The sequence below is a fragment of the Camelus dromedarius genome, chromosome 9, assembly GCF_036321535.1.
Source record: "Camelus dromedarius isolate mCamDro1 chromosome 9, mCamDro1.pat, whole genome shotgun sequence".
Taxonomy (NCBI): Eukaryota; Metazoa; Chordata; class Mammalia; order Artiodactyla; family Camelidae; genus Camelus; species Camelus dromedarius.
Window position 1 is genome coordinate 7,863,192 of NC_087444.1, and position 23,731 is coordinate 7,886,922.

General features: G+C 38.0%; 1 protein-coding gene across 2 annotated transcripts in view; it reads right to left on the reverse strand.

Annotated features, from left to right (window-relative positions):
- FRRS1 (ferric chelate reductase 1) overlaps window positions 1-22,136 on the reverse strand; it is a 40,003-nt gene extending 17,867 nt beyond the window's left edge. For both annotated transcript variants that reach the window (XR_010382199.1, XM_031457667.2), the window contains exons 1-6: window positions 22,104-22,136; window positions 10,788-10,983; window positions 9,792-9,928; window positions 8,638-8,732; window positions 6,895-7,045; window positions 3,483-3,665 (exon numbers count right to left, since the gene is read on the reverse strand). Coding sequence is in view for 1 of the 2 variants with exons in the window: in XM_031457667.2 (XP_031313527.1) it covers window positions 3,483-3,665; window positions 6,895-7,045; window positions 8,638-8,732; window positions 9,792-9,928; window positions 10,788-10,983; window positions 22,104-22,106 (765 nt within the window). In the remaining variant the exon portion in view is untranslated. The remainder of the gene's footprint in view (window positions 1-3,482; window positions 3,666-6,894; window positions 7,046-8,637; window positions 8,733-9,791; window positions 9,929-10,787; window positions 10,984-22,103) is intronic.
- Between the last annotated feature and the right edge of the window lie 1,595 nt (window positions 22,137-23,731).

The window sequence follows — 23,731 nt, forward strand, 5'->3', positions numbered from 1 at the left end:
GTATCAGAGGGCAGACAGCATCGCAAATTTAAAGCACATTTAAGTGATGGCGCAAATAAATAGTCTGGATGTTAAGTGACTATGTACAGTTCTTTCACCTATTCTAAAACATTATGCATAAACTATGTAACAAGGTCTTATATGTGCTTTAGTCACTAAACTCCTTAAACAAGATCTAAGACTAACCAACTATAATAAATTTTGCTACAAATACCAATATGACATCCTAACATGTTTTAAACTTATTTTTTAAAGTTCCATTTTTGAGAACTCGCAAGCATACAACCTTAGCAAAGCAGTTATTCACTGCTGCACATCTTATATTCAAATCAGAACTAGCGCTGCTCAAGATAAGGAATTTGCTGTCATCGTGACTGAAGCCAGGAGACTACGCACTATGACACACAGACCAACTTCAGCACGACGCCTATTTCTGCACAGGCCACAGACTGAGGATGGTGTTTACATATCTATGTGGCTTTTAAAAATTGGAAGAATGCTATTTCATGACAAGTAAAAATACATTAAATCCAAGTTTCAGTGTCTATAAATAAAGTTGTATTGGAATACAGCCACACCTAATCTATGGACAGTCTGTGGCTGCTTTAGTTCTGCAACAACAGAGGTGAGTAGATGCAACAGTGACCACGTGGCCCACAAATCCTGAAGTGGTCGCTCTCTGAGCTGCTACAGAAAAGGTTGGCTGATCTCTGATTTAAACAAACAATGTGTGTTTTCTAGAATGCTTAAGGGCTTACTGGTGTTTCTTGCACTCAACTTTCATGTAGGTTTAAAACTTTGCAAAACAAAAAGCTGGGGTGGGAGAGAGGAAGAAGAACTTCAGAGGTGAATAAAAGAGAGGAATCTGAGTCACAACTAAAATTTCCTTGAAGACCAGAGAAGTCAGCGGCAGCAATGAGGAAGACAGTCCACAAACGGCCCAGGACGGTGTCTGAAAAGCAGCAAGGAATCAAGAACAGTAGTTGCTTTTTTATTGCTGTTGTCAATCCCTGAGAATGGGGAGTCCAAGAGCGCATCAGGAGGGAAGATAACAAAGTCAGTTTTATAGATGATGGTTGTGTGGCCCGGAGCATGACTCTGGAAGAGAGAAGCTTAGCAGCTGGAAATCCCCATCTGGACACACACAAGGGAGGTCAGGACTGGGATCACTCTGGAATTTGAGCACTGAGAAGTTGTATACAGAACAAAACAGGCAGGGGAAGGCAGAGAACAGAAGCAAGTATAGTGTGTACACTTGTATACTTTATCTCATTTAACAAAGTAGCTGAGATGAAGAAGATATACACACTTTGAAATTCAGTTAAAATTCAGATATTAACAAGTCGTTGTTAGCAAATACATGGAAGTTGTCCTTTCATCAATGTTAGTGATGCGGTCTAATACCAAAACCACTGCTAGCACTAATTCACAAACCAAGTTGAAAAAAGGTATAACTCGGGTTATCTAATCAGTATTCACAACATCAGATACATTCAGAGTTTAAATTTACAATGCGTACTGGTAAGAAATAGCAGGTCATAAAAATACCCTAAAAATTTAAAAATAATCAATAGAAATAACTACTTTAAAAATATTGTTGATGATTTATTTCCCCCAATTTAGGCAAACAGGTGTACAGCTGATTTTAATCATTCAATAGGCTTGCTCTGTAAATCAACAGCACCTGCATGATTAAGTCTTTATAAACATTTTTGATGAGTACTATATGATAAATGTAAGATTTCTATGTAAGATAAATATATCTTGAATCAGAGATAAACGCTTTTGTGCCATCAACGCCTACAACTTAGAACAGAAACCTCTGGTCTACTTAGAGGCTCCTCATCACAACACCCACTGCAACAAAAGTGTCTTTTCCTCTTCTGACAGATTTTATGCGGCCAGAAAAGGAAATCTGTTAGTAATTCTACTTCATGAAATTTGGCTATAAAGTGACTAGAATGTTTTTTACTCAAGTGCCTAGAACACAAATCGAAATGAGGACTCTAGAGATGAATCTTAAGCAAACTACACACTTATTCCAAGACTATCATTGTTAATCCTTTTTGGAGTCGTCTTCAGAATTTCCTTCATAGCCAGTTCCATTCACAGAACAAGCACCACCACCCTCTTTCCTTATTGCTTTATAGTCAGATTTTATTTTTAACCTAGCCTCCTAAAGCACCTAATGCATCCAGCTTGGTTCATTTTTGCCAGAATTGAGAATACGCGAAAGAATATGCTGTAGGTCTAACGGTAATTACAAAAGGGAAATGGGGGAAGTGTTTTGAACAACTGCAATATCGTTTGAACATGTATAAAATTTCCCATAAAAGCAACTTAAAAGGGAAAGAGTCATAATTTCTTCTATGTTATTTTTAGAGACCTATGCCATATCTTCTATCTCATAGGTTTAAGACATACCCTTTGTTGGATGAAAAAAGATAAGAAGTGCACTCGGGAACTATAATAGTAAAACACACATGACATAGCATATATTGCAATGTCTTCCCTCTACAAAAGTTACACCTGGCTTCCTGCAATATTTTCAGCCACAAGAACCACTGTGATCAGCATGCACCTTTAAGGAAAATATTCGTTTTCTATCACAGAATCTCAGGGCTCCTTTTTTTTTTTTAAATATTATTTCCTAAAAAAGTGACGTTAAGTTTAACACTTGACAGGAAGAAAACTTTCAAGAAAGGCTCCTTGCACTTGCTGATGTGGAAGTAAGAGGCTTTCTGCGTTTGGAGCCAACCCCCTCCACAGCCAGCTCTGCTTGAACGGGACTGACACATGTCCTGGCCCGTCATACCCTTCTTCCTCCTCCCTGGGATGTCAGAATGCTAACGCAGCACTCTGCAATTCCACACCACAGCACAAGGCTGCCACCTACAGACCCTTTTAATCCGTTCAGCACTACCCACAGAGAGCAAGAATCAGGTGAAAACAAATGCTGCCTTCTGTAGACCTGACAAGTGAGCCTACTGGTAAAGCACCCACTGGTGCCCTGACACGCCAGCTCTAAGTCTCTGTCTGGGAAATGTGCCAGTGACTACCAAAACGGGGGCAACAAACACAGCAACCCAGGCTGCAGCTACTGGCCAAGGAGAAAACGAGAGGTTGCGAAGCATCACAGACAACAGGAGAGTTTATGCAGAGCGACTTTTTCATAACCGCACTTCTTGTTTTATCACAGAGATAGACACACAGAGGTAGACAGAAAAAGCGGCAAAGCCACTGGAAATAAAATGATTTTTCCAACTTTCCTTAGGACAGCATTGCTCTTAGAGGTATGTAATCGCCAGCTCAGAGCTGCTTAACTTAGAATCTGTTCTGAGTTCATTTCTCTGCCGTCCCTTCCCATCCCTCCCTTAAGTGAGATAATTTGACTCTGGAACCAACAGCTAAACTGCTGTTGATCAGAGGTCATTCCAGCGACTCTCCTTTCATTACCACGTATGTAAGTGAGAGATACAAACCATCCATTGGTCATGAGACAATGCAAAGGATAGATAGCCTTTACTGGGACCACTCATTTCAACCATCACTGACTGGTCATCACGTGTGAAGGACAAGAAGACACAGGCAAGCTCCTTCTCTGGGTCGCAGTTCTCAGGACTCCTAATACAGAACTTCTTGTTCCCACAATCTGAAGTATTGAACTAGAAAAATGACAGAGGGGGGGAAAAAAGTCTTAATTATCAAACAGGCAATTTATTTCCAATGACAGAAGAGCTGCTACCTTGAAGCATGGGTTTTAACAAGAATACCTTTTCATAATAAGAATTGAAATAAGGGAACAAAGACGTATCCTAAATTAGAAATTATCAAAGCAGTAGTTAGGTTTTGAACTTTTAAACTTAATTAATTTTAATTAAAATTTGGAAGACAATATTAATTGGACTGTAATTATGCACAAGAATTAAAATCTCTTTAATACACAAAATATTTCACACTAATTACATTCTAGAGCAAAGTTTCTGGTAAACTTTGAGAAACTTCTCACAGAATATTTAAGTCCACATTGACATTCTTGCCTAAAGGGTGTCCTCTAGTTTTCAGAGATGGAATTTTAAAAAGCAAACAAACAAACCCTTAGCAAGTTTTTATATTTAGATCCTGGACTCTGCTTCTAGAATTCAGGTTCAAATTTGACATTAAAATAACGTGAGAAAAAGTGGTGGTGACTCTTATATATACCGCCACTCCAAATAATGGCAATAAGAATTTAGTAGGGGAGAAACAAAAACAATCTACAGTGATTTAATTCAGGACTTCTTGCTACGGCAAATAAGGAAAAGAGTATTAAAAAATGTCAGGTCTACAATTTGACAGAGCAAATGAGCAGTCATCCTGTGTTAGAATGAGCTGTGACAGCGTATTTGAGAAGAGAGCTAAACACTAATTTAAGTAATTAGATTTAACAGGAACTGTATAGAAAAACTCTCATATCTTCTACTCTACCAATACTTCTGGCCACCAAATGTGTGTGGGTTTTTCCCACACTAAGCAATTCTGTAATTCTCTGTAGATGCCAACTGGGTGCCCTATAATTCAATTCTGTTCTGACACTATCTACTTGAAGTTGGTGTCAGACCCCAAAAGTCCCACAAGACTGTCCCTTCTTTAGATGCCAGTCACAAGTCCCGTGTTGTCACCTGTACTTCTGAACGGTCGGCCACATATTGGAGGCTCCCATGACCACTACCTCGGGTTAATTTACCAAGATGGCTCACAGAACTCAGGAAAATAGCTTACTTACTAGATTATCAGTTTATTAAAAAAGGATAGCAACCCAGGAATGGCCAGGTGGAAGAGATGCCTAGAGCAAGGTATGCAGGAAGGGACACCGAGCATCTCTGAGGGACCACCCTCCCAGCACCTCCACGTGGTCAGCAACCTAGCAGCTCTCTGAACCCCATACTTTAGGAATTTTTTTGGAGGCTCCGTCACATAGTCCTGATGGATGAGTAGCTCAATTTTCAGCCTCTCTTCTCTGGAAAATGGAGAGTGGGGCTGAAAGCTGCAAGCTTCTAATCATGGCTTGGTCCTTCTGGTGACCAGCCTCCATACAGCAGCCCATCAAGAGTCACCTCATTAGAACCAAAGATGCTCCCATTATCCAGGAAACTCTGAGGGATTTTGAAATATCTACATTCAAATATAAGTAATAAGACATATATATTTCTTATTATTTCACAGGAACATAAAGAGAAATCATAGTAAAACGGAGTGAACAAGGCACCAGGAGCTAGGAAATGTGGGTTTTGGTCTCTGTTCTCCCCTTTACTCCATCACGTTTGCTGAAGAACTTACTCTCTCAGGGTCTCCTTACCTTTAACTATGCAACAGGAACTGAAGGACGCAGACCCTGAGGTCTCTTCTAGCTCTCTACCAATGCCATCATCCTGCCACTCTGAACGAACCCCTCCGTAGCTAGAGATTATAAACTTGGCCCAGAGATACAATAAAAAGCTCCAACAAGAGGGATTGGCTTTTTATGTGAATATATGGAAAGATACCAATCCTGTCAATAGATTCCTACTGGGAATCTCAGGTCCAAACTGACTGTGTTCTCCCCAAAGCAGCTTTTAAATAAATAAATGTTAAGACTAAATAAACTGAGAAATGAGTGCAAAGAATAGATCGAATTGTTTGGTCAAACCGAAGTTCATAATAATGTAATCAAACGGCTCTTTGCACATTGTATAACGTAGAAAAGAAGGAAAACAAAATGAGATCTTGTATAGGGGTAAAAAGAACTTTATTTAGTCTTCCCTATGAGAACAAAGAGTTATAAAAAAGACAAGAAAGGGAAGGAAAAGAAAAGATGAACTAATACTTACTGAATATCCATTAAGTGCAAAGCAATTAGAAATCTTACGTTCATTATACTGTTTAATTCTCATAGTGATATTATATAAGAGCTAGATATTATTATTTCTCATTTTATAGGTGAATAAACTGAGACTTTGAGAATTGAGTAATTTGTCCAAAGTCAAACAGAAAGTAGACAAATCAGGATTCAGGCCCAAGTTTGTTCTTCCAACTGTATTTAAGACATTTTTCATTATATTCACTTCTGAATTAATAAGTCTAATTTATCAGAATTACCTTCAGTAAAACCTTTCTAATGTTTCTAATATGCATCACCCTTTCTAAGATATGTTTTTTTAACCGTAATTTTTTAAATCAGAGGGCCTAAATGGAATTCTTTTTTGAGATTATTTGGGGGTGGGAGGTAATTAGGTTTATTTATTCATTTAGTTTTTTTTTTTAATGGAGGTACTGGGGCTTGAACCCAGGACCTTGTGCATGCTAAGCACGAACTCTACCATTGAGCTGTATCTTCCCCACCTCTAAAGGGAACTCTAGCTGGTGAACTTGCAAAAGAGTTCCTGTGGGTCAGCGGTTCAGCATGTAGAACCTCCCAGTACTCTCTGGCCTTAGTGAAATAGGATCGAAGAGTTATATGACCATTTCAAGATTCTCCTCTAAACCCTGTCTAAATTTAACTTGAGCTTTAAGCTCCCTCTCCATGTTTGGTATTTGGCTGTGATGATGAAGAATAAGAAGGAGGAGGAGGAGAAGAAGAACAAAAAACTTGCTGCTTCAGATTTTTTCCCAAATGAAAACCTCCCCACTGCTAGGACAGACTATGTGCAAATGTCATAACCACACCTTGAACATGCAGGGTCTTGCACTCCCTTTATTCCAACCTGTAAGTCATAATGTTGCAATGAGACGTCCTCCTAATTTCCCAAAAGAAATCCAAAAACTTGCTACCACAACCCAGGACAGCTACTCCTCTTCCCCAGGCATAGAACCACAATCTCCAAGGAAGCCGTTCCTTTAGATTGCATTTGGTGAAGCCGTAAAAATGTTACTCACTGATTTGGTTAAATGGGAAACTGGAGGTAATGTTGTTGGCATAGGTTCTACTGTAGCTTCGGGTGTTGTAAAAGGAAGTACATTCGGTTGTGAAATTACAGGACTAGGAATCTTCACCCAGTAGATTCTGTACTTCTCCACGACTGTGACTCTGAAATGCAGTACCAGTGAGATCAGACAGAACCACGATTGTGGCCCTTCACAGTCAAATCAGAAAAAAAGGAGCGAATTAGACACATACGACTTTACACAGGCACACTTGGGAGATACCGCGGGTTTGGATCCAGCCCACAGTAAAGAGAGTCACAGAACTTTTTGGTGTCCCAGCGCATATAAAAGCTATGTTAACACTACACCGTAGTCTAGTAAGTGTGTGATAGTATTGTGTCCAAAAAAATACATATATCTTAATTTTAAAATAACTTATCACTAAAAATACTAACCATCATCTCAGCCTTCAGCAAATTACAGTAGTGACATCAAAGATCACTGATCACAGATCACCATAACTAATATATTAAAAATGAAAAAGTCTGAAATATTGTGACAATTATCAAAATGTGGCACAGAGATACAAAGTGAGCAAATGCTGTTGGAAAAACGGCGCCCAGAGACCTGCTCGAGGCAGGATTACCACAGACCTTCAACCTGTAAAAGAACACAGTACGTGCGAAGCCCCATAAAGCAAAGCACCATAAAACGAGGATGCTTGGGGGTGTCTGACAATGCTGCTAACTCTGCATGAGGCGAAGCTCTAATGACTCTCCTCCACCTCATCACTAAATGAACATTTACTGCTCACTCTTTCTCTCTCCTCTCTCTCCTGCTCTCTCTCTTCTCTTACTTGTCTGTTCTTTGGGCATACTCACAGCAGCCAGGAACGCCAGATCCAGGGACTAAACTGCACAGATTTCTACTCTCTGACACACAGAGAACATACTACTACTACATTTTCATAGTGGTCGTTGAAAATTATTCCAAAGGCATGTGTAGTGGGGAAGCTATACAGAGTCTGCCTAAGCAAACATCAGCTCTTCATGGGTCACACCCTCTTCTTCACATTCCGCGCCACACACAGGCACAAAGTGGTGCCACCATGCACTGGCGACCTGTGCGCAAAACACTGCAGAGGATAGAGACAGGCCGGGAAAGCAGATCTCCCCTTAAATATGTGCCCACGACACCACTCCGGAGTCATCATATGGCTTCAGGACATCCCATTTCCCCCTTGCACACAAGATGAAGACACAAGTACTATTCTAATTCCACTGAATGTCATAATACTGAGGGGCACTCAGGATCTTATTTTTCTGACAGTCTAATATGCAAGTTATAACACTGCAAAAAGAGTCATCCAAATTTCAAGGACTGTTTTTTTTTTATATGCTCATACTAATATAGAAACAAACCAAAAAAAGAAAGTATTTCTCCCTGTATCATATAGACTCAGGCATTCATTGGTGGCTCTTATTAGTGTGAAGGCAGCACAATACTTCATTCACTCAACAAATGTCTATTAAGTATCTTCTAGGTGCCAGGTCCTGTGCTAGGTGCTCAGTACATACTGCTAGAAGAAGAAGAAGAAAAAAAACAAGAAAGCAAAACAACCACTTACATCAATAAGGTGGTGTCATGACTACACCGAACCTCCCCTAGAGGTGAATGTTCAATAGGTATAAAAATAATGATACAGATAATTATTACTTCAACACTGGTTACAGAGTTGTAAACTCTCTTACTCACAGAAACTTTATGTGATTTGGGGCACTGCTTGGAGCATTCCAGTAGACTTTAATTTCTGTTTTTTCATGAGAATTTGTGTGACTCACTGCTGATCCCTGAAATAAAATGGGAAAGAACCACCATTCAGTCACTCAATAGCTCAGCATGGCTGCAACTACTACCACTTTTACAAAGTAATTTATCACTGCATGGCCTCGGTATTCTGATAGACTATTTTATTTAGAACAGGGGTTCAGGTACTCAACAAATACGTGTTGACTGGTTGACACCGAACTAGCAGCTGGCTCTATGAATAAACTAGAGTCAGCAGACATTTAAGAACTAAAGAGAGTTATGAGTGTTGGGTGTGTTAATGCTACACAGAGCCTGCTCATTATTTCATTTGTACTGCAAGTTTATACTTTTTATTAATTGATACAAGTAGAATGCAGAAAAAATTCCTGCCTCCAAATACGTAGCATTAGATTTTAGTAATTCCATTCTCTTGAACAATCTTGTTCCCACCTCCATTCACCTGGCAAGTTCCCACACATTCTTTGAGGTCTAGCTGAGATCATCTCCTCTCAATTCCTTCAGCCTATGGGTAGCACCTCTGCTGCGCTTCCCGCCCACCCTACGTGTGTTCTAATCTAAGGCATCATCTGTTCTACTTATGTGTTTGTCCTATACCCATATGTTCTATTTATGTGCCTTAGGGCAAATGCTCATGAGCTTTACTTATGTGCAAGGAAGGCTATGAGCTCTTCAAAGAACAAGCCTTGCTCATCACCATATCCCTTGCAGGACAGTTCCTGGCATAATAAATGTTCATTGCATTAATGAATCAATTACAAAAATTAGGCCTCTATTCCATTCTAGAAACCTTCAGTATTAACACCCTCCAAAATTCAATATAATAAAATATAAATAAAAGTCAATATTACATAAAATACCAAAAGCTATAAACCCTTCAAGCTATGATCCCATCTTTTCTAGGACACTGATGTGTGAAAATATATTGCCAGTAGAAAATTAGGTGGAAAAGTTTGATCCTCATGAATCTATCCAAATGTCTGCAGGACAAAGGTAATGTCACTGTTTGTCTTGCAAACACCTTCCTAGAGTGAAAAGACCTATAGAAACTGACAGAAATTAGTTTCAAACGAAACACAAACCTGTGTGTCTTCACAGGTCAGAAGCTGTGACACTTGACTGTCAATCAGTGTGAAGGAGCCGACAGGAGGGCCACTCAAGTCCTCAGCGTTACGTGCTTCTAAGAGAAAGCCTTTAAAGGGTGGCCCTGACAAAGTAACTGAGAAACAAACAAAAACATAAGAGGCTTAGCAACAACCTCCCAGAAAACTGCTCAGAGGAGGTATATCACCAAAGCAGGTGTACATACGCAGAGCTACTCCAGGAGCAAAGAGTAGGAATCTTCCCCTAGACAAAGAAATTCTAAACTGTGTCCCACAGGATATTATTCCATGGGATCTAATTCCACAGGGAAGAAAAGGCAGGTTATGGTCAGGGCATGGCCCATGAGGCCAAAGTATTTGAAAAATGCTGGATGAAATTAAATGCTTGTGTCTTTACTGCAAACCCCTCAGGGCCTTTAACATCCTACTTTGCAGAATGAAATCCTAAGAAGCATAATATATACAACACACAGGGCATTCCAGACTTATTTTTTCCATACATCCTTTTTGTTAGAGCGTACCAGTTAATACGTCTCATTTCTAAAGCTGCAGGAAATAGACTTTGTAAAATGCTGTTACAGACACACCTTTAACAGTCAGCCTACATTTTGCTAGAAGAATTAGGGAAACACATGAGATTATACTATATCAGAAAGGATAAGGGTTTAATATTTTAGGCCAGATAAACTTTATTTTCCTCTGCAATTGAGTAAATAGTACTGTAAATGAAGATATATTAAATAATGATGAAAACATTTTTTAAAAGCGATTCTGAATTGGTAGTAGGTATACTATTTAAGTAATATAGTCACCTGTAGGAGTTAAACACAAAAATGAGAAGTATACGATCATGGCATCTTATGAAAACAGTTGAACAGATTTAAATGAAACTGTATAAATCCAGTAATAATAAAGAATCAATGCACAATAAAAGAGTGAAATTCAAAATGTAAATAGTTAGTATCAGCACAGTACCTTTGATCTGATCTCCTGGCTTGAATGTCATCTGGCTCACTGAAATGTTGTGAGCAGGGTCAGACTGCGGGGTGTGACCATGTTCAGGTATCATCCCATGGCACGACTTCGTTACCTTTCCATTGGGATAATTAGCCACAGATTTAACATGCAACACAAGCATGAAGGCACCAAGGGTGTATCCAGGAACAGCCATCTCAAAAAGAAGATTAAAAGCACATTATTTTCACATATAATTAAAACATAAAACTTTCATACCACAGGATAGTAAGTCTAGATGGCTACTTGCTCTCAAAAATCTGTTTAACCACAATCTCAAAAACAGGTAATATAAAGAATGTCATAGGTACAGTCTGACCTGGATTTGAATCTCAGATCTCCCAATTACCAACTGAAATTTTAAGCAAATCACTTAAGTCTCCTTCCTTACCGGAAAAATAAAGAAACGAAAACCCTCCTTTCAAAACTGTTTTAGTAAAATCTAGATACAGTCAAAGTCTGACTAGGAAGATAATAAATGTTAGTTTTCATTAGCGTGATTGGGAAGTAATAAAATGATCCAATAAAAGGAAAAGGTCTTATTCTACTTCATCCTGAAAAACTTAAAGAACAAATAAGAAATGTTTCTTCTGTATTTAAATATCATCACCTGAATAAATCTCTGGTATGATTTCTCCCAACTTCTTATTAAACTAATCATAATGACACAGTAGAAAATTTAACTTGCAACACTGAAAACTAAGGATAGAAACCAATTGCAAGAGACAATACTTCTATTACCTATAGCCCAGATACTTCCGAATTAAGAAACACTATTGTTTGCCCAAGCAATTTTCTTCTTTCCTCCAGTTTGTCTGCCTTTTGCAATCTCCCCAGTAGAAAACCAGTCCCACCCTCGTCCAGCCCACATCAACCACCTCACTTTGTGCATATGTTCAAAACTGGCAAATCAGAATATAAGGCTGAAGGTAGATGGGCAGGGATATGTTAGATGGCAGTAAGTAAAGTCCACACAGTGGACAGGCTGCAGATGGCAAGAGCCCTAGAAGCAGTTCATTCTCCATAGAAATGGGAGTTTTCTATACTGTAACTCTGGTCATAGACAAAACAAAAGCACCCTTAGAATCACCAGCACAAATTATTCTTTTATAGTCATCTAACTTACAAACCCCACATTGGACCAGGGCTAAACTATAAAAATTTCTGCTAGACACCAGAAATTGTGCTGGAGCTACACTCTTTAACCAGCCCACAATCACACCAGTAGCTACGGTCCAACTGTATACCCTTATCTTTTATCAAACATTGAAGCTAGGTGGAATTCTTCTCACTTAAGGGTAAGCAAAAGGAACAAATGAACTTATCAAGAGTTTCTGAAAAACCCTGTATCATAAGAGAAGCACAAGATTCCTTTGTAGACTCAGAGGAAAAGCATAACTTTAAACATAGTTAATTACTATGGGCAGCAACATTTAAGAAAATAACTGCTAAAGAATGGAACAATAGGAAAATTTTCTGTTCAAACATGGTTTTAGGTCCTTTTGTTAGGGGCAGACCTGCTTTTAGGGTCATGCAAGATTTACTGGAGAGGATCAAGGTCATTATTTTAACAATGTGATCTTGGCCAAGTTATTATGAAGACTGAATGCAGAAATAACACCTCACCTAAAGAATGGTATAGTGGGAAGAGTTAGGTTGGTTGAACAAGTACTTACTTGGCACTGATTTCCTGTCAGGTCAAAGTGCAAACAAGACTCGATGTCTCGTCGCTATTATACATTAAGTAGCTCAACAATGTCAATCAGGTCACCTAATCTGTCTCAGTTTCTTCATTTGCAAAATATAACAGGTGAAAGGGAAAAAATTCAGGGCCAACCCTAACATGATTTGAGGAAAGCAAAGTGGAAAAGTGTACTGGGGAATTATTACAGCATGAAGCATTAAACGGGAAAGGGAAGTGACTAAGACACCACTACCTGTCACTCATTAGGAAAATATAACAAACAAGGTCAGAGAGGGAAGCAGACAACAGCAATTTCTTTGTCCTTGGTCAGATACTGACCATTCAAGGTAAAGTTCTATTTCCATTACAATGGTCAAGGACGGTTTTCCAGTTAATGATTTAAGAAACAACATTTTTCAAGTGAATACATTAATTTATGAGCCAGCCTATGCCAACAGATTGCATAGTTATGAGAAGGAATAAAGAGTTATTCATGAACAGACTCGCAGACTTAGTAAACAATCTTATGGTTACTGGGGAAAGTGGGTGAAAGGGGATAAAATTGGGAGTTTCGGATTTATAAATGTTAGCTACTATACACAAAAGCAGATTTCAAAAAAAGTTTCTTTTGTATAGCACAGGAACTATGTTCAGTATCTTGTAACAACCTTTAATGGAAAAAAAAAATGAAAACAAATATATGTATGTACATGCATGACTGGGACATTGTGCTATAAACCAGAGACTGACACATTGTAATTGACTGTACTTCAATAAAAAAAGTTATTCATGGAAACATTTAAGCTAAAATTATGGAATGTGAATAATGATCTATTATGAGATTATCCTTCAAGCACTGGAAAAACTCCCACTAATTTTTACAAGTTTTTAATATTCACATTCTACCATGGGTACAATATAGGGAATTAAAAAAAAATCATAACTTGCATTTTGTCACCCAAAGATAGAGATAGACCTGTTCGTTTAAAAGGTTAAAAGAGAGGTCATCCTGATCCTCTAACTGAAATAATTCCCAAACCTAATGAGATTTATATAGTTTTCTTTTTTGCCTGAAAGACAGGCACTTAGTAAAAAGGTAAATGACTGCTTATATCATGTTCTACATATACCCCACACAAAGGCAAAATTTCAAAACAAATGTATTCATTATTATTAAAATACCAAATTCTTGTACTTGGATGAATATGTAACTATTGTGACTCTAAACCAAAGATATTAATCAGGGCAATATATTTATTACAACAAAGTGAAATTCAGATAAAAATGAGAAAAATCCAAATGAAAAATATTTTGATGTAAGAAAAAAGACTATGTGTTAATTAGGGGTTTTTTTAAGTAAATTAGTCATTAAATATTTTTTTTTACTGTATGACTTCAAGAACATGTGAGAAAAGGAAAATGTGGTAGAAAGCACAGCTTTTATAATAATCATGTCAGATGATTAAGTTAGCAAATAACTAATCAAGTCTAGTCATATTGCATTCCAGCTCTAGCTTTCATTATTAGTCATTTGTTTTAAATGAAGGCATCAAAGGAGTTCAAAAGTTAACATACATACAAAAAATTGTGGGAACCAGCCCAGTAACACCTACGCTCACCATCCAAGATATGAATGTAAGCAAACACTGAGAGTCTTTATTAATGCATAGGTAGGCGGTAACAAGGTTTTCTTAATTATGAAAAGTCGTAAAAAAAAGAGTTTACTATAAAATATCTAAAAATAATTTGGAAAATGATTTTTTTTGCTATATGCTGTGGGTTTTAAAAAAATTTTTACCACACTCAAAGTAAGAAATGTTTTTATATTATAAACCTATACACATTTCAAGAGGCACTTTTTACCTTTACTACACATGATAAACTCATTTATTTTCTATTCCTTCCTTTTTTTTAATGCCGGTTACATCTTACTGAGTTGTTATTTCACAACCTACTGGTGAATCTCAACCTGTGGTTTGAAAACGTTACTTTATGGCATATATAGACCATTAAGTTTTGGTCTTGAATTGTTTTAAATTAGGAGTTTCAAGGATTTCAGTAAAAAAGGAGAGTTCTCAGAACAACAGAAGAAACAAAAAAGCCAAGACACAAGGAGGATTTTGGAGGTAGGAGATGGACTTACCCAGTGGAAAATGTCTTATTCTGTATTATTTCATCTGTGAACCTGAACAAAAACTATAAATATGGCTAATAAATTAGCTTTCTCACAGAAACCTTCTATATGAGGAAAAAAAAATTTCCCCCAAGTAGTATTTTTTATATTATTATTTTTATTTTTTCTTCCAGTCTTATTGAGATATAATTTACATATAGTCCTAAGTTTAAGGTGTACCTCATAGTAACTTGACTTACACACATCATGAAGTGATTACCATCCATCAGACAAAAAAACTAGTTTAATTAACTGTTGATGAAAAATTAATCAGAAATCAATCTAAGAAAGACGGAAAATTTTATTTGAGCCAAACTAAGATTATAACCCAGGAGACAGTCTCTCAGAAAGCTCTGAAAACGGTTCCAAAGAGGTAACAGGGGAGGCCTGCATACATGAGATTTTAGAGAGAGGGTACATGCAATCAAGTTCACGTCTTGGTAGAAGGTTAGTATTATTCACAAGGAACAGATATCTTAGTTAATGTTTTTAGTGTTTAGACACTGGGTCAACAGAATTTCTCCTGAAAATTTCTGTCTAAAGGCCTGTTCTGCCAGTTTTCCCAAAGCACAGAGTGCCCCATCCTGACCCTTGCGCTGAACTCCTTTCAGGGTGTATGGTGGGTCAGTGACTACAGAGGCTAATGACTTGATTCTTATAGAAGTGGAGGGTGGGCAACATTCTGTACAATCTCTTCCCTTTTGGTCTTCATTTCGACCAAGGTTTGGGAGGCATTTTGTGAGCAATCTGTCCCATGGCACTAGGAATACTCATTCCCAGGTCACAGAGGACTTTGTTGATAGGCCACTCAATGTGTTATTACTGGACTAGGCCCTGTTTACAGCAGCCAAAAGCCTCCAGACCTCCTGTCTTACTAGTCTGTTATGGTCTGGGAAAGTTTCCCTCTTGTTGCCTCTTCCCACATCTAGAGTTACACTATTACAATCACTGATCGTATAGTACCAAATACACAGTCAATCATTTCAGGTCTCCTTAATCATCACTAAATTTATTTGAGGTTCAGTCACACATTTGGTAATACAAGAAACAGTAACGTTGTAATACAGGCAGAATATAAATAATATAGCTAGTAACATTAATAAGCTTATAAGTTAAGTATTTAAGCTAAGAACTTCCATTAGGTGCCGCCCAGAATCTCCCTGATTTCCCCAGCTCATCTGCCCAGTCTGTTCTGCACCAATCACTATCTTTAAAGGAAAGGATGTATTGGCATTGTACACGAAGTTCCCCAAAGACATCTGCATGTACAAGGTGAGTGGCGGGTCATCATGACCCCTTAACAGATTGAGAAAGGAATATCATCTTCTAAGGAGTTACGTGGTTGAGGCCAGAAGAATAAAAATTGATCTTTATGCTTGAGTAGGTATTTTTGCCTCTGGGGGGATCTGCTTAACCCGTAATGCAGATACACAGTGCACACTAGAGGGGAAGGAGGAGGCCCAAACGGACAGAGAAAAAATTTTATGTTTAAGTTTCTCTTGTTCTGCCTTAAAATGTGAATTTTTTTCATCATAACCATAATATAAAAACACTGCAATCACTAAGGCACTTGAATGCTCCTTTCAGAATTTCCATCACCTATATTCTACAAAGTTTAAAGTAATTAACTACTTCTTATTCAATATTGTTTTCATTTTACTTTATTACTAAGATTACAATGACATTATTTCCTTTTACTTTGTTGTAGTATCAAATTTTTCAATCAATTTATTAGTTAAACACGCTTCTTTTGCTTCTAGGCTTTTGGCCTAGAAACAGAACCACCATTTATAATACCATCTCCATTAAAAAGTGGAGTTGAAATTCCAAGCTGAATTAGAAATTAATTCTGAGACACAGCACAAGTGCAATTTCAGCATTGCATCTGGGATCTGGGGCAAACCTTGCAGGCCTGTGACCAAAACCTAGAGGGACTGGGGTTAGAGGTTAGGTTAGAATGGGTGCTCACTTGTAGAGTGGCGGAGTTAGGCAGAAAGAGTTTTAGAGAAGTAGGTAGAACCACAGAAGAATAAGGAGATTGAAAAACTCAGAAAAGTTCAGACTAAGCACAAGAGGTATATGAAAAGCAATGAAACGTCCATGACAACAAGAAGGAAAGGATTACAGTTTTACTATAGAAGAGGAAGAAAGGGGAGACAGCGTGAAGAAGGCAGAGGAGAAAAAAAAAAACGATGTTTGGTAAGAACCTGGTAGATACTAGAGCTAATGTAATCCTTACAACAAGCAGGTAGGACTATCATTTTAGAGATGAAGAAACTGAGACCAGGGAACGCACCCTAAATCGGGTGTAGTTTTAGGATTAGAACGTAAATCTAACCCCAACATCTGGATTCTCTACACTCCACATCATTGCTCCCTTCTTGGAGAGAGAGGGACATGGAAAGTAAACAGGCACAGTAAGGATCCAAATTTCACAAGGAACAACGTGAGAGGGGGCATACTGTGACAAACTTGAAATCTAAATCAGCCTACTGAATTCAGAATGTTGGGTCCACTCTCTGAGTCTGAGCCACAATGTAGAAATTCCTTTCATGGAACTAAAGCTCCTGAAAAAAATGATACAAAAACCACTAGTTCAATGCCTAAAAGCACGAAGCTGTCAGTAAGTGGTAACTGCCATTATTTGTTACCACTCTTGACTTTCCATATCGCCACTATGTGTGCATTTCTTCTGTACACTATAATGGTTCCACGTACTTATTTCATCTGCATTTAATTCATTCAAGCCTTCTGAAATATTTCAGAAAATTGGTTCCTCTTCTTTCCAGTAATTTAACTTTACCTTCATAAAAAACCTTCCACATCAAGAGTTAAATTGACTTTGATAGCTGAATCTCAAATTATAGGGAAAATGAAAAACAGGCCAAGTATTTCCATGTCCCCAGATAAAAATGTTCCAGATTCTATTTTCACAGCAGGAAGCACAGAGAAAATGATTTTTTAAATTAATAATTAGAGTGATGATATTTTCAGCGAAGGTTCTAAAAAACAAAGAGCATAAAAAAATGGCACACTGGATATCAATTTGGTATCTGTCAGGTTTGAAAACGTAAAATGGTTGAAAAGAATTTTGAAAAAGAAATTAGAGTTTAAATGAAAGCAAGAAAAAGTAAAAGGAAAGGTAGACAAAACCACTGAAGAAAATGGAACTGGGAGCTCTCCAACCTAATCCTGATTCCCCTAACTAGAGCACCATCAGAAAGCAATTTTTCCACTTTCTTTATTTATTCTCTGGAAAAATGACTGAAGCAAATATCTCATTACAGATAAGAGCTCCCATCTGGACCATTCCACATGGCCCCAACAGTCCTGTCCTCAAAACAGTATTAGGTGCTAAGTGGAATGGTCCCTTCTCTAAAGACACAAAACTAATAGATGAAACAAATGCAAATACCATTAATCTATCATTTAACTGATGTTACTATTTGTTGAATCCTGTTCTATTCCAGTCAACACAGTAGGTTCTTTACCTGTATGAACTCTAATCCCTGAAAAAAAAAAACAATACAAAGTTTTTTGTTGCCTGGAATTTGAAGCTCACGAGGGTTATTAAAAACTACTGCTTAAAATTCACATAGGGACAAATTAGGGAAAAAAAAAACTGCATTTCATTATAGAGATTTAGAGGTACAGGAGAATACAATAATAGAAGAGCTAAGGGCTTATAACGTATCAGGCATCATGTCAAGGACTTAGCACACGTTCCTCAAAACAATCCAGGAAGGTGCGAGGGTATTTCTGTCCCCAATATGTAAAATAGGGCACTGATAAGACACTTGCCAATGCCCCTGAGCGGTGAGGAGTGTAGTCTCTGGTCTAGTTTCTGAAGTTTTAACCACTAAGCCATCACAGCTTCAAATCAGACCCTTAAAGCTGACACAGGAAATAAGGCATTATGGAGAAAAAGGAATTCAGAACGAGCAGTTTGAATGGGAGCAATAAGACAACTAGAAGTAGAAAGAGAAAAGTGACAATGGACCTTGGAGGGCAGTGAAGAACAGCCTGACTAGGTCCAAGGTCAAATGTTAGAAATAGTCATTGTAAACAATATTGTAATTAAGTCTGGTTCCTCTTCGAGCCCCTTACATGAAGATATCCATTCTCGAGAATTTTTCCCTTGATCCCCACATTTCTCTACAGGCTCTTTACTTATATTGCCTCAATTATCACCCCCGAATAACATTTCCCATATCTTTCAGATGCCCCCATCCCACATCTCCACAATGCTTTGACTCAAATTTCCAACTGTATATAGGTTTCTGGACAACAATGAGCTTAATTTTTCTAAAACGAAATCCATGATTCTTTCCTCCAGACTAGTTCTCGCATCTGACTTTCATACTCTGAGGGTGGCCTGTCAACACATTCCTAGTCAACTAGACTTGAAAACCCAAATTCCCTAGATTTGACTCCAAACTTGGGGAGCCAATTTGGGGTCTTTGGAGGTCGACAGCAGATTCGACCTCCATCCTCCCGCACACCTACCTATCCCTTCTGCATCTCTCTTCTACCTTCCGTTCCCGCTATTAAATCTGTCTGCTGTTTTCCATTCTGCCATCACCTTCAAGCTAAAGTCTTTAGTGACATTACTTGTCACTCAGATTAACAAGACACTCTCACTTGGCTTCCCTGTTTTTGACTCTCCATTTTCATCTATGCTACACAACACCACAAGATCAGTTTCCTAGAGCACAAATCTCACCATATCACTACTCTCCCCCAAAACCTTCAACAGCTTCCCAGGAACCATTCAATTAAGGACAAAAGCATTAGGCATCTAATGTGTTTTCAGCCCAACCCAATTGCAAGGATGTACCATTTGTACTTATTTCTGGAACAAGCACCACACTTTTTTTCTATCCATGTTCTGTCTTCTAACTGGGGCCTCCATTATTTCATCCATCAAATTCCTAGCCATGTAAAAATGGATACGTGTTAAATGGGAAAAAAAAAATAAGCTACAGAATCTCTGTACACTGTGCTTAAACTATGTAAAAAATGTTCATTGCCTATGATTTCATGTAAATACAAAAGACTAATAACATCCAACATAAGCAAGGACGTGGAGAAATAAGGACACTCACAAGGTCAGTGAAGAGTGTAAATTGTCACAATATTTTGGAGGACATTTGACAGTGTCCTACTAAACTAAAATATGTTTAATGTTTGACCAAGGAGTATCACTTCTAAAAATTTGTTCTACTGAAAGCCCCACACAACACAGAGCACAAGGAACATAGTCAATATTTTATAACAACTTTGCCTGGAGTAAATTCTATAAAAATTTGAATTATATGTTGTACACCTGAAACTAATATAATACTGCATGTCAACTATACTTCAATTTTTAAGAAAAAAAGAAAAAGAAAACCCCACGCAATCATGCAAGGGTTATTTGTAATAGCAAAAATGTAAGACAATTTGGGTGGTTTAAAAAATGTACTATGCTATATCCAAACTCTAAAATCCTGTGTACCCATTTAAAAGAATGAAACAGAGTAAACAAGGCAAGGAATAACAGCTAATACTTACCGAGTGCTTTCCAGGAGCGAGGCATTCTTTTAAGTGCTCTGCAAGTATTAACTCATTTCACAAAAATCCTAAGACATGTATCTGTTAGGTAGAAACATGCTCACGCCACACTGAGGGATGAAAACAAGCCGACTACAAAACTACATGTAATGTAGCAAATACATGTAACGGAAAGAGGAAAAGAAAAAAAAAAACCTTTGCACCACGCTTTAACCATTCTCAGCAGTTGTTACCTCTAGGAGAGTGTTTTCAATATCTGAAAAGGAATGGACTTCCTCTTTTTAACCCTCTTTGAATTATGCATGGTTTTCAAAGTTTGTAGCGCTTTATAACTTAAAAACACCACAAAACATGCATATGTGAAGACTGTAAGGTAACATGTTCAATTAACTATAAGGTGTTTAGATTTTTTTTCTTTCTTCTATTTTCAAACATTCTATGTTACTTTTACTGTTTTTGTTTGGACTTGTTTCAATAAATGAAACATCCACCTCTCTTTCGAGTTCCATTTAAAATGCCATCAACTACTCTGTCCCATGGGACAGTGTGCAGTAAGGGCTTTGAAATCACATAGACCTAGGTTTGACTCCAACAGGCACCACCTTAGTGACCTCAGGCAAATTACTTAACCTCACTGGGCCTTTAATTTCTCATTTTGTTAGAGACAACACTACCAACATCAAGGGCCTTTGTGAAGATTAAATAAATAACATCTATGAAACATCGAGGAGCATAGTGCCCACCGTAAACCAGGTCTTCCATTAAAATCCTTTCTTCATAGGAATCTTGGCTAATTCTGCCAACCTTAAATAACCACTCTTCTCAGAAGCTCCATAAGCTTTGGGTTTTGCTAATAAAAAATTTTAATCACATTTTTCTGCCACAACTGGTTGACCTGTCTTAAGGAAAATTCCTGGAGGCAGCAAAGGCATTCTACTCATTGACTTCCTTTCCCAGTGACTAGCAGACAACCTTTTAAACAGCGCTCAATGCAATGCAGTACAATGTGACTTCCAGAGAATCTGACATTACCTAAGTGGACAAATGTGAAACAGAAGGTATAGCCAGGCAGAAGAATTAACACGTTAGCTTGTTTTTTAAAAGACTTAGTAGAGTTCATCCTTTTAAACAAAACTATCCTGTAAAAAGTCTAGCTCATTGTTTTCAATAAATTAATAGATCAAATTTTAGCCTCCCAAAATCTGCACTACCCAAGTACAATACTTGAATCTCTCCACTTTTTCTTTAATTTAGAGAAAACAGAAAATATCTGAAACTAAAAAGTTTGGCTTTGTAAAGAAATATTCCCAATATTTACAAGTGGAAAAGTTCCCATTGGCCCTAGGGCAGCAAACGGAGCAAAAAATAAGGGCAGAGGTAACACCTAGTCATCCCAGAGCCTTTCTGAAATTCTGAAGACACACCGAAGGTGAGGGAGAGGTGGGGAGAGCTAAGATTCCTAACTTAAAAGACACTAAAAACCAAGTAAGGCTCTAAGCACCCTCATGTAGGTAATTATACCATTAGGTTTAAATATGCTTAAAATAAAATTTAAAAAAATTTTAAACACTGATGAATGAATAAAGTCGATGCTTTTCAGGATCCCAAACTCCTCTCTACTTACAATCACCCTTTTCATGGGATTAAAGCTCACAGCCAAAGTCATGGGATATGTTATTAACCTAACTCGTTAGTGAACACCCATTAGCACAACACAAGCTCCAGAACCCAGTGAGTTAATAAAGCGTCCAGCGTCACCGACAGCCCTGGCCAGCATAGGCGCCTGCTCTTAGTACTGTCACCCAGCTGGATTCAATTTTTAAATGCTTTGCAAAGAGCTCTGACAAAGAAAACAGGAGACACTTACCATGAGAAGCAAAGGCAGCCTATCTGACTTCCGGTTTTGTTACAACTTGTATCTGATTTCAGCAGCTGGGTGGAGCCAGTTTACCCATAACGTTTGGGAACATTTCCCAAACTAAGCTGCAAAACTGGATTTGCAAGGCCAGTACTAGTTTTAGAACTCCATTCGTGAGAATTAAGTGTTCTGTTTTACACAAAGGAACACTTTTTAAATAATTGTTCCACTGAGAAAATTTTTTGTCTTTAGAGTTGTATACATACATACATAAAATACATGCCTGTTCTATACAGCTCTAAGTAAAGACAAACAAAAGAACCTATTTGTGCTTAGTTGCCAAATTTAGAAAATTAAAGTATAGGATGCCCTGTCACATTCAAATTTAAAATAAATAACTAATCATTCTTAATGATTCATAATCTATCCTATGCAATATTTGGGACATAATTACAGTTTTTAAAATGATTCTTTTTTTCCTGAAATTCAAATTTACCTTCTATTTTATCTGGCAACTCTATCTAGAGAACAGCAGTAATTAGCAAACTATTTCAATTAACCACAAAAGGTGTAATAGAATCAAATTGCATAGAACTGAAAACTTTCCTTTGAGAGCGTAAATGACATAATGCAAAAGAATTCTTTTACTGTGCAAAATTTACCTTGGAATTTAGGAGTTTTGTTTGTTTTTGTTTCTTTTTAAGCCTTTAATCTTTGTAGTCTCAAGATTCTTTTGCAAAGGAAAATTTTCAGGGCTAGAAGACAATGTTCAGACTATGACTAACGTGTGCAGACTGGAAAATACTCTGTCACACTCGCCTTGACCTGTGATCACTGCTTGGCAATCAACACTAGTAAACTCTCTAAAACCACTTCAAAAGAGGGAGAGGAGAGACGAAATGAGATAGGAGGGAAGGGGGCAAGGCACAGTCATTCAAGGAATAATAGTAATTAACACCAAAATGGCATAAGATTCCACTCCCAGTAGGTCTTGAGAATTAAGGTGGCGGGAGATTTGACTTCTAGTAGACCTTGAGCTTCATTATATGCTCATTGTAACATTAGCATGATAAACAACATGCCCACAGGACCATGACAGTCCCAAGGCTAACCATAGAAGGTCAAAGAGTGGGTGGTAGCCAAATTCCTGGGAATCCCAGCCCCTTTCCCAGGGTAGCTGGAATAGTCCTCCCACTTGTAGGCGTGAAACTGCTGAGCCCATAAAAACTGGCAACACCATGCCTTGTGGCCGCCTCTCTCTCTTCCTCCTCTTCGGAAATGGCCTGCACTCTGTCTGTGGAGCGTGTACCTACTTTTACTTTAACCTGAGCACCCAACCCCTACTCCTCACGGCCCTTCTCTTACCTTTTGAAACAGCCTACACTCTATGCAGTATGCATCTCTCTAAATAAATCTACCTTTACTCAACTGTGGCTCACTCTTGAATTCTTTCCTTCTGGAAGCCAAGGACCCACACCTGATAGGGCACATCCCAGAGGCTCCATCGAGACCTGGCACACGGCCCTCCTCACACCCCACATCTGTTTTTCCTGCATCAGAAAAACACCATCACTTTAATCTTTCTCTTCAGAAACTTGGCACAAGTAACAGATGCCCCCTCTACAGGATTTTAAAGA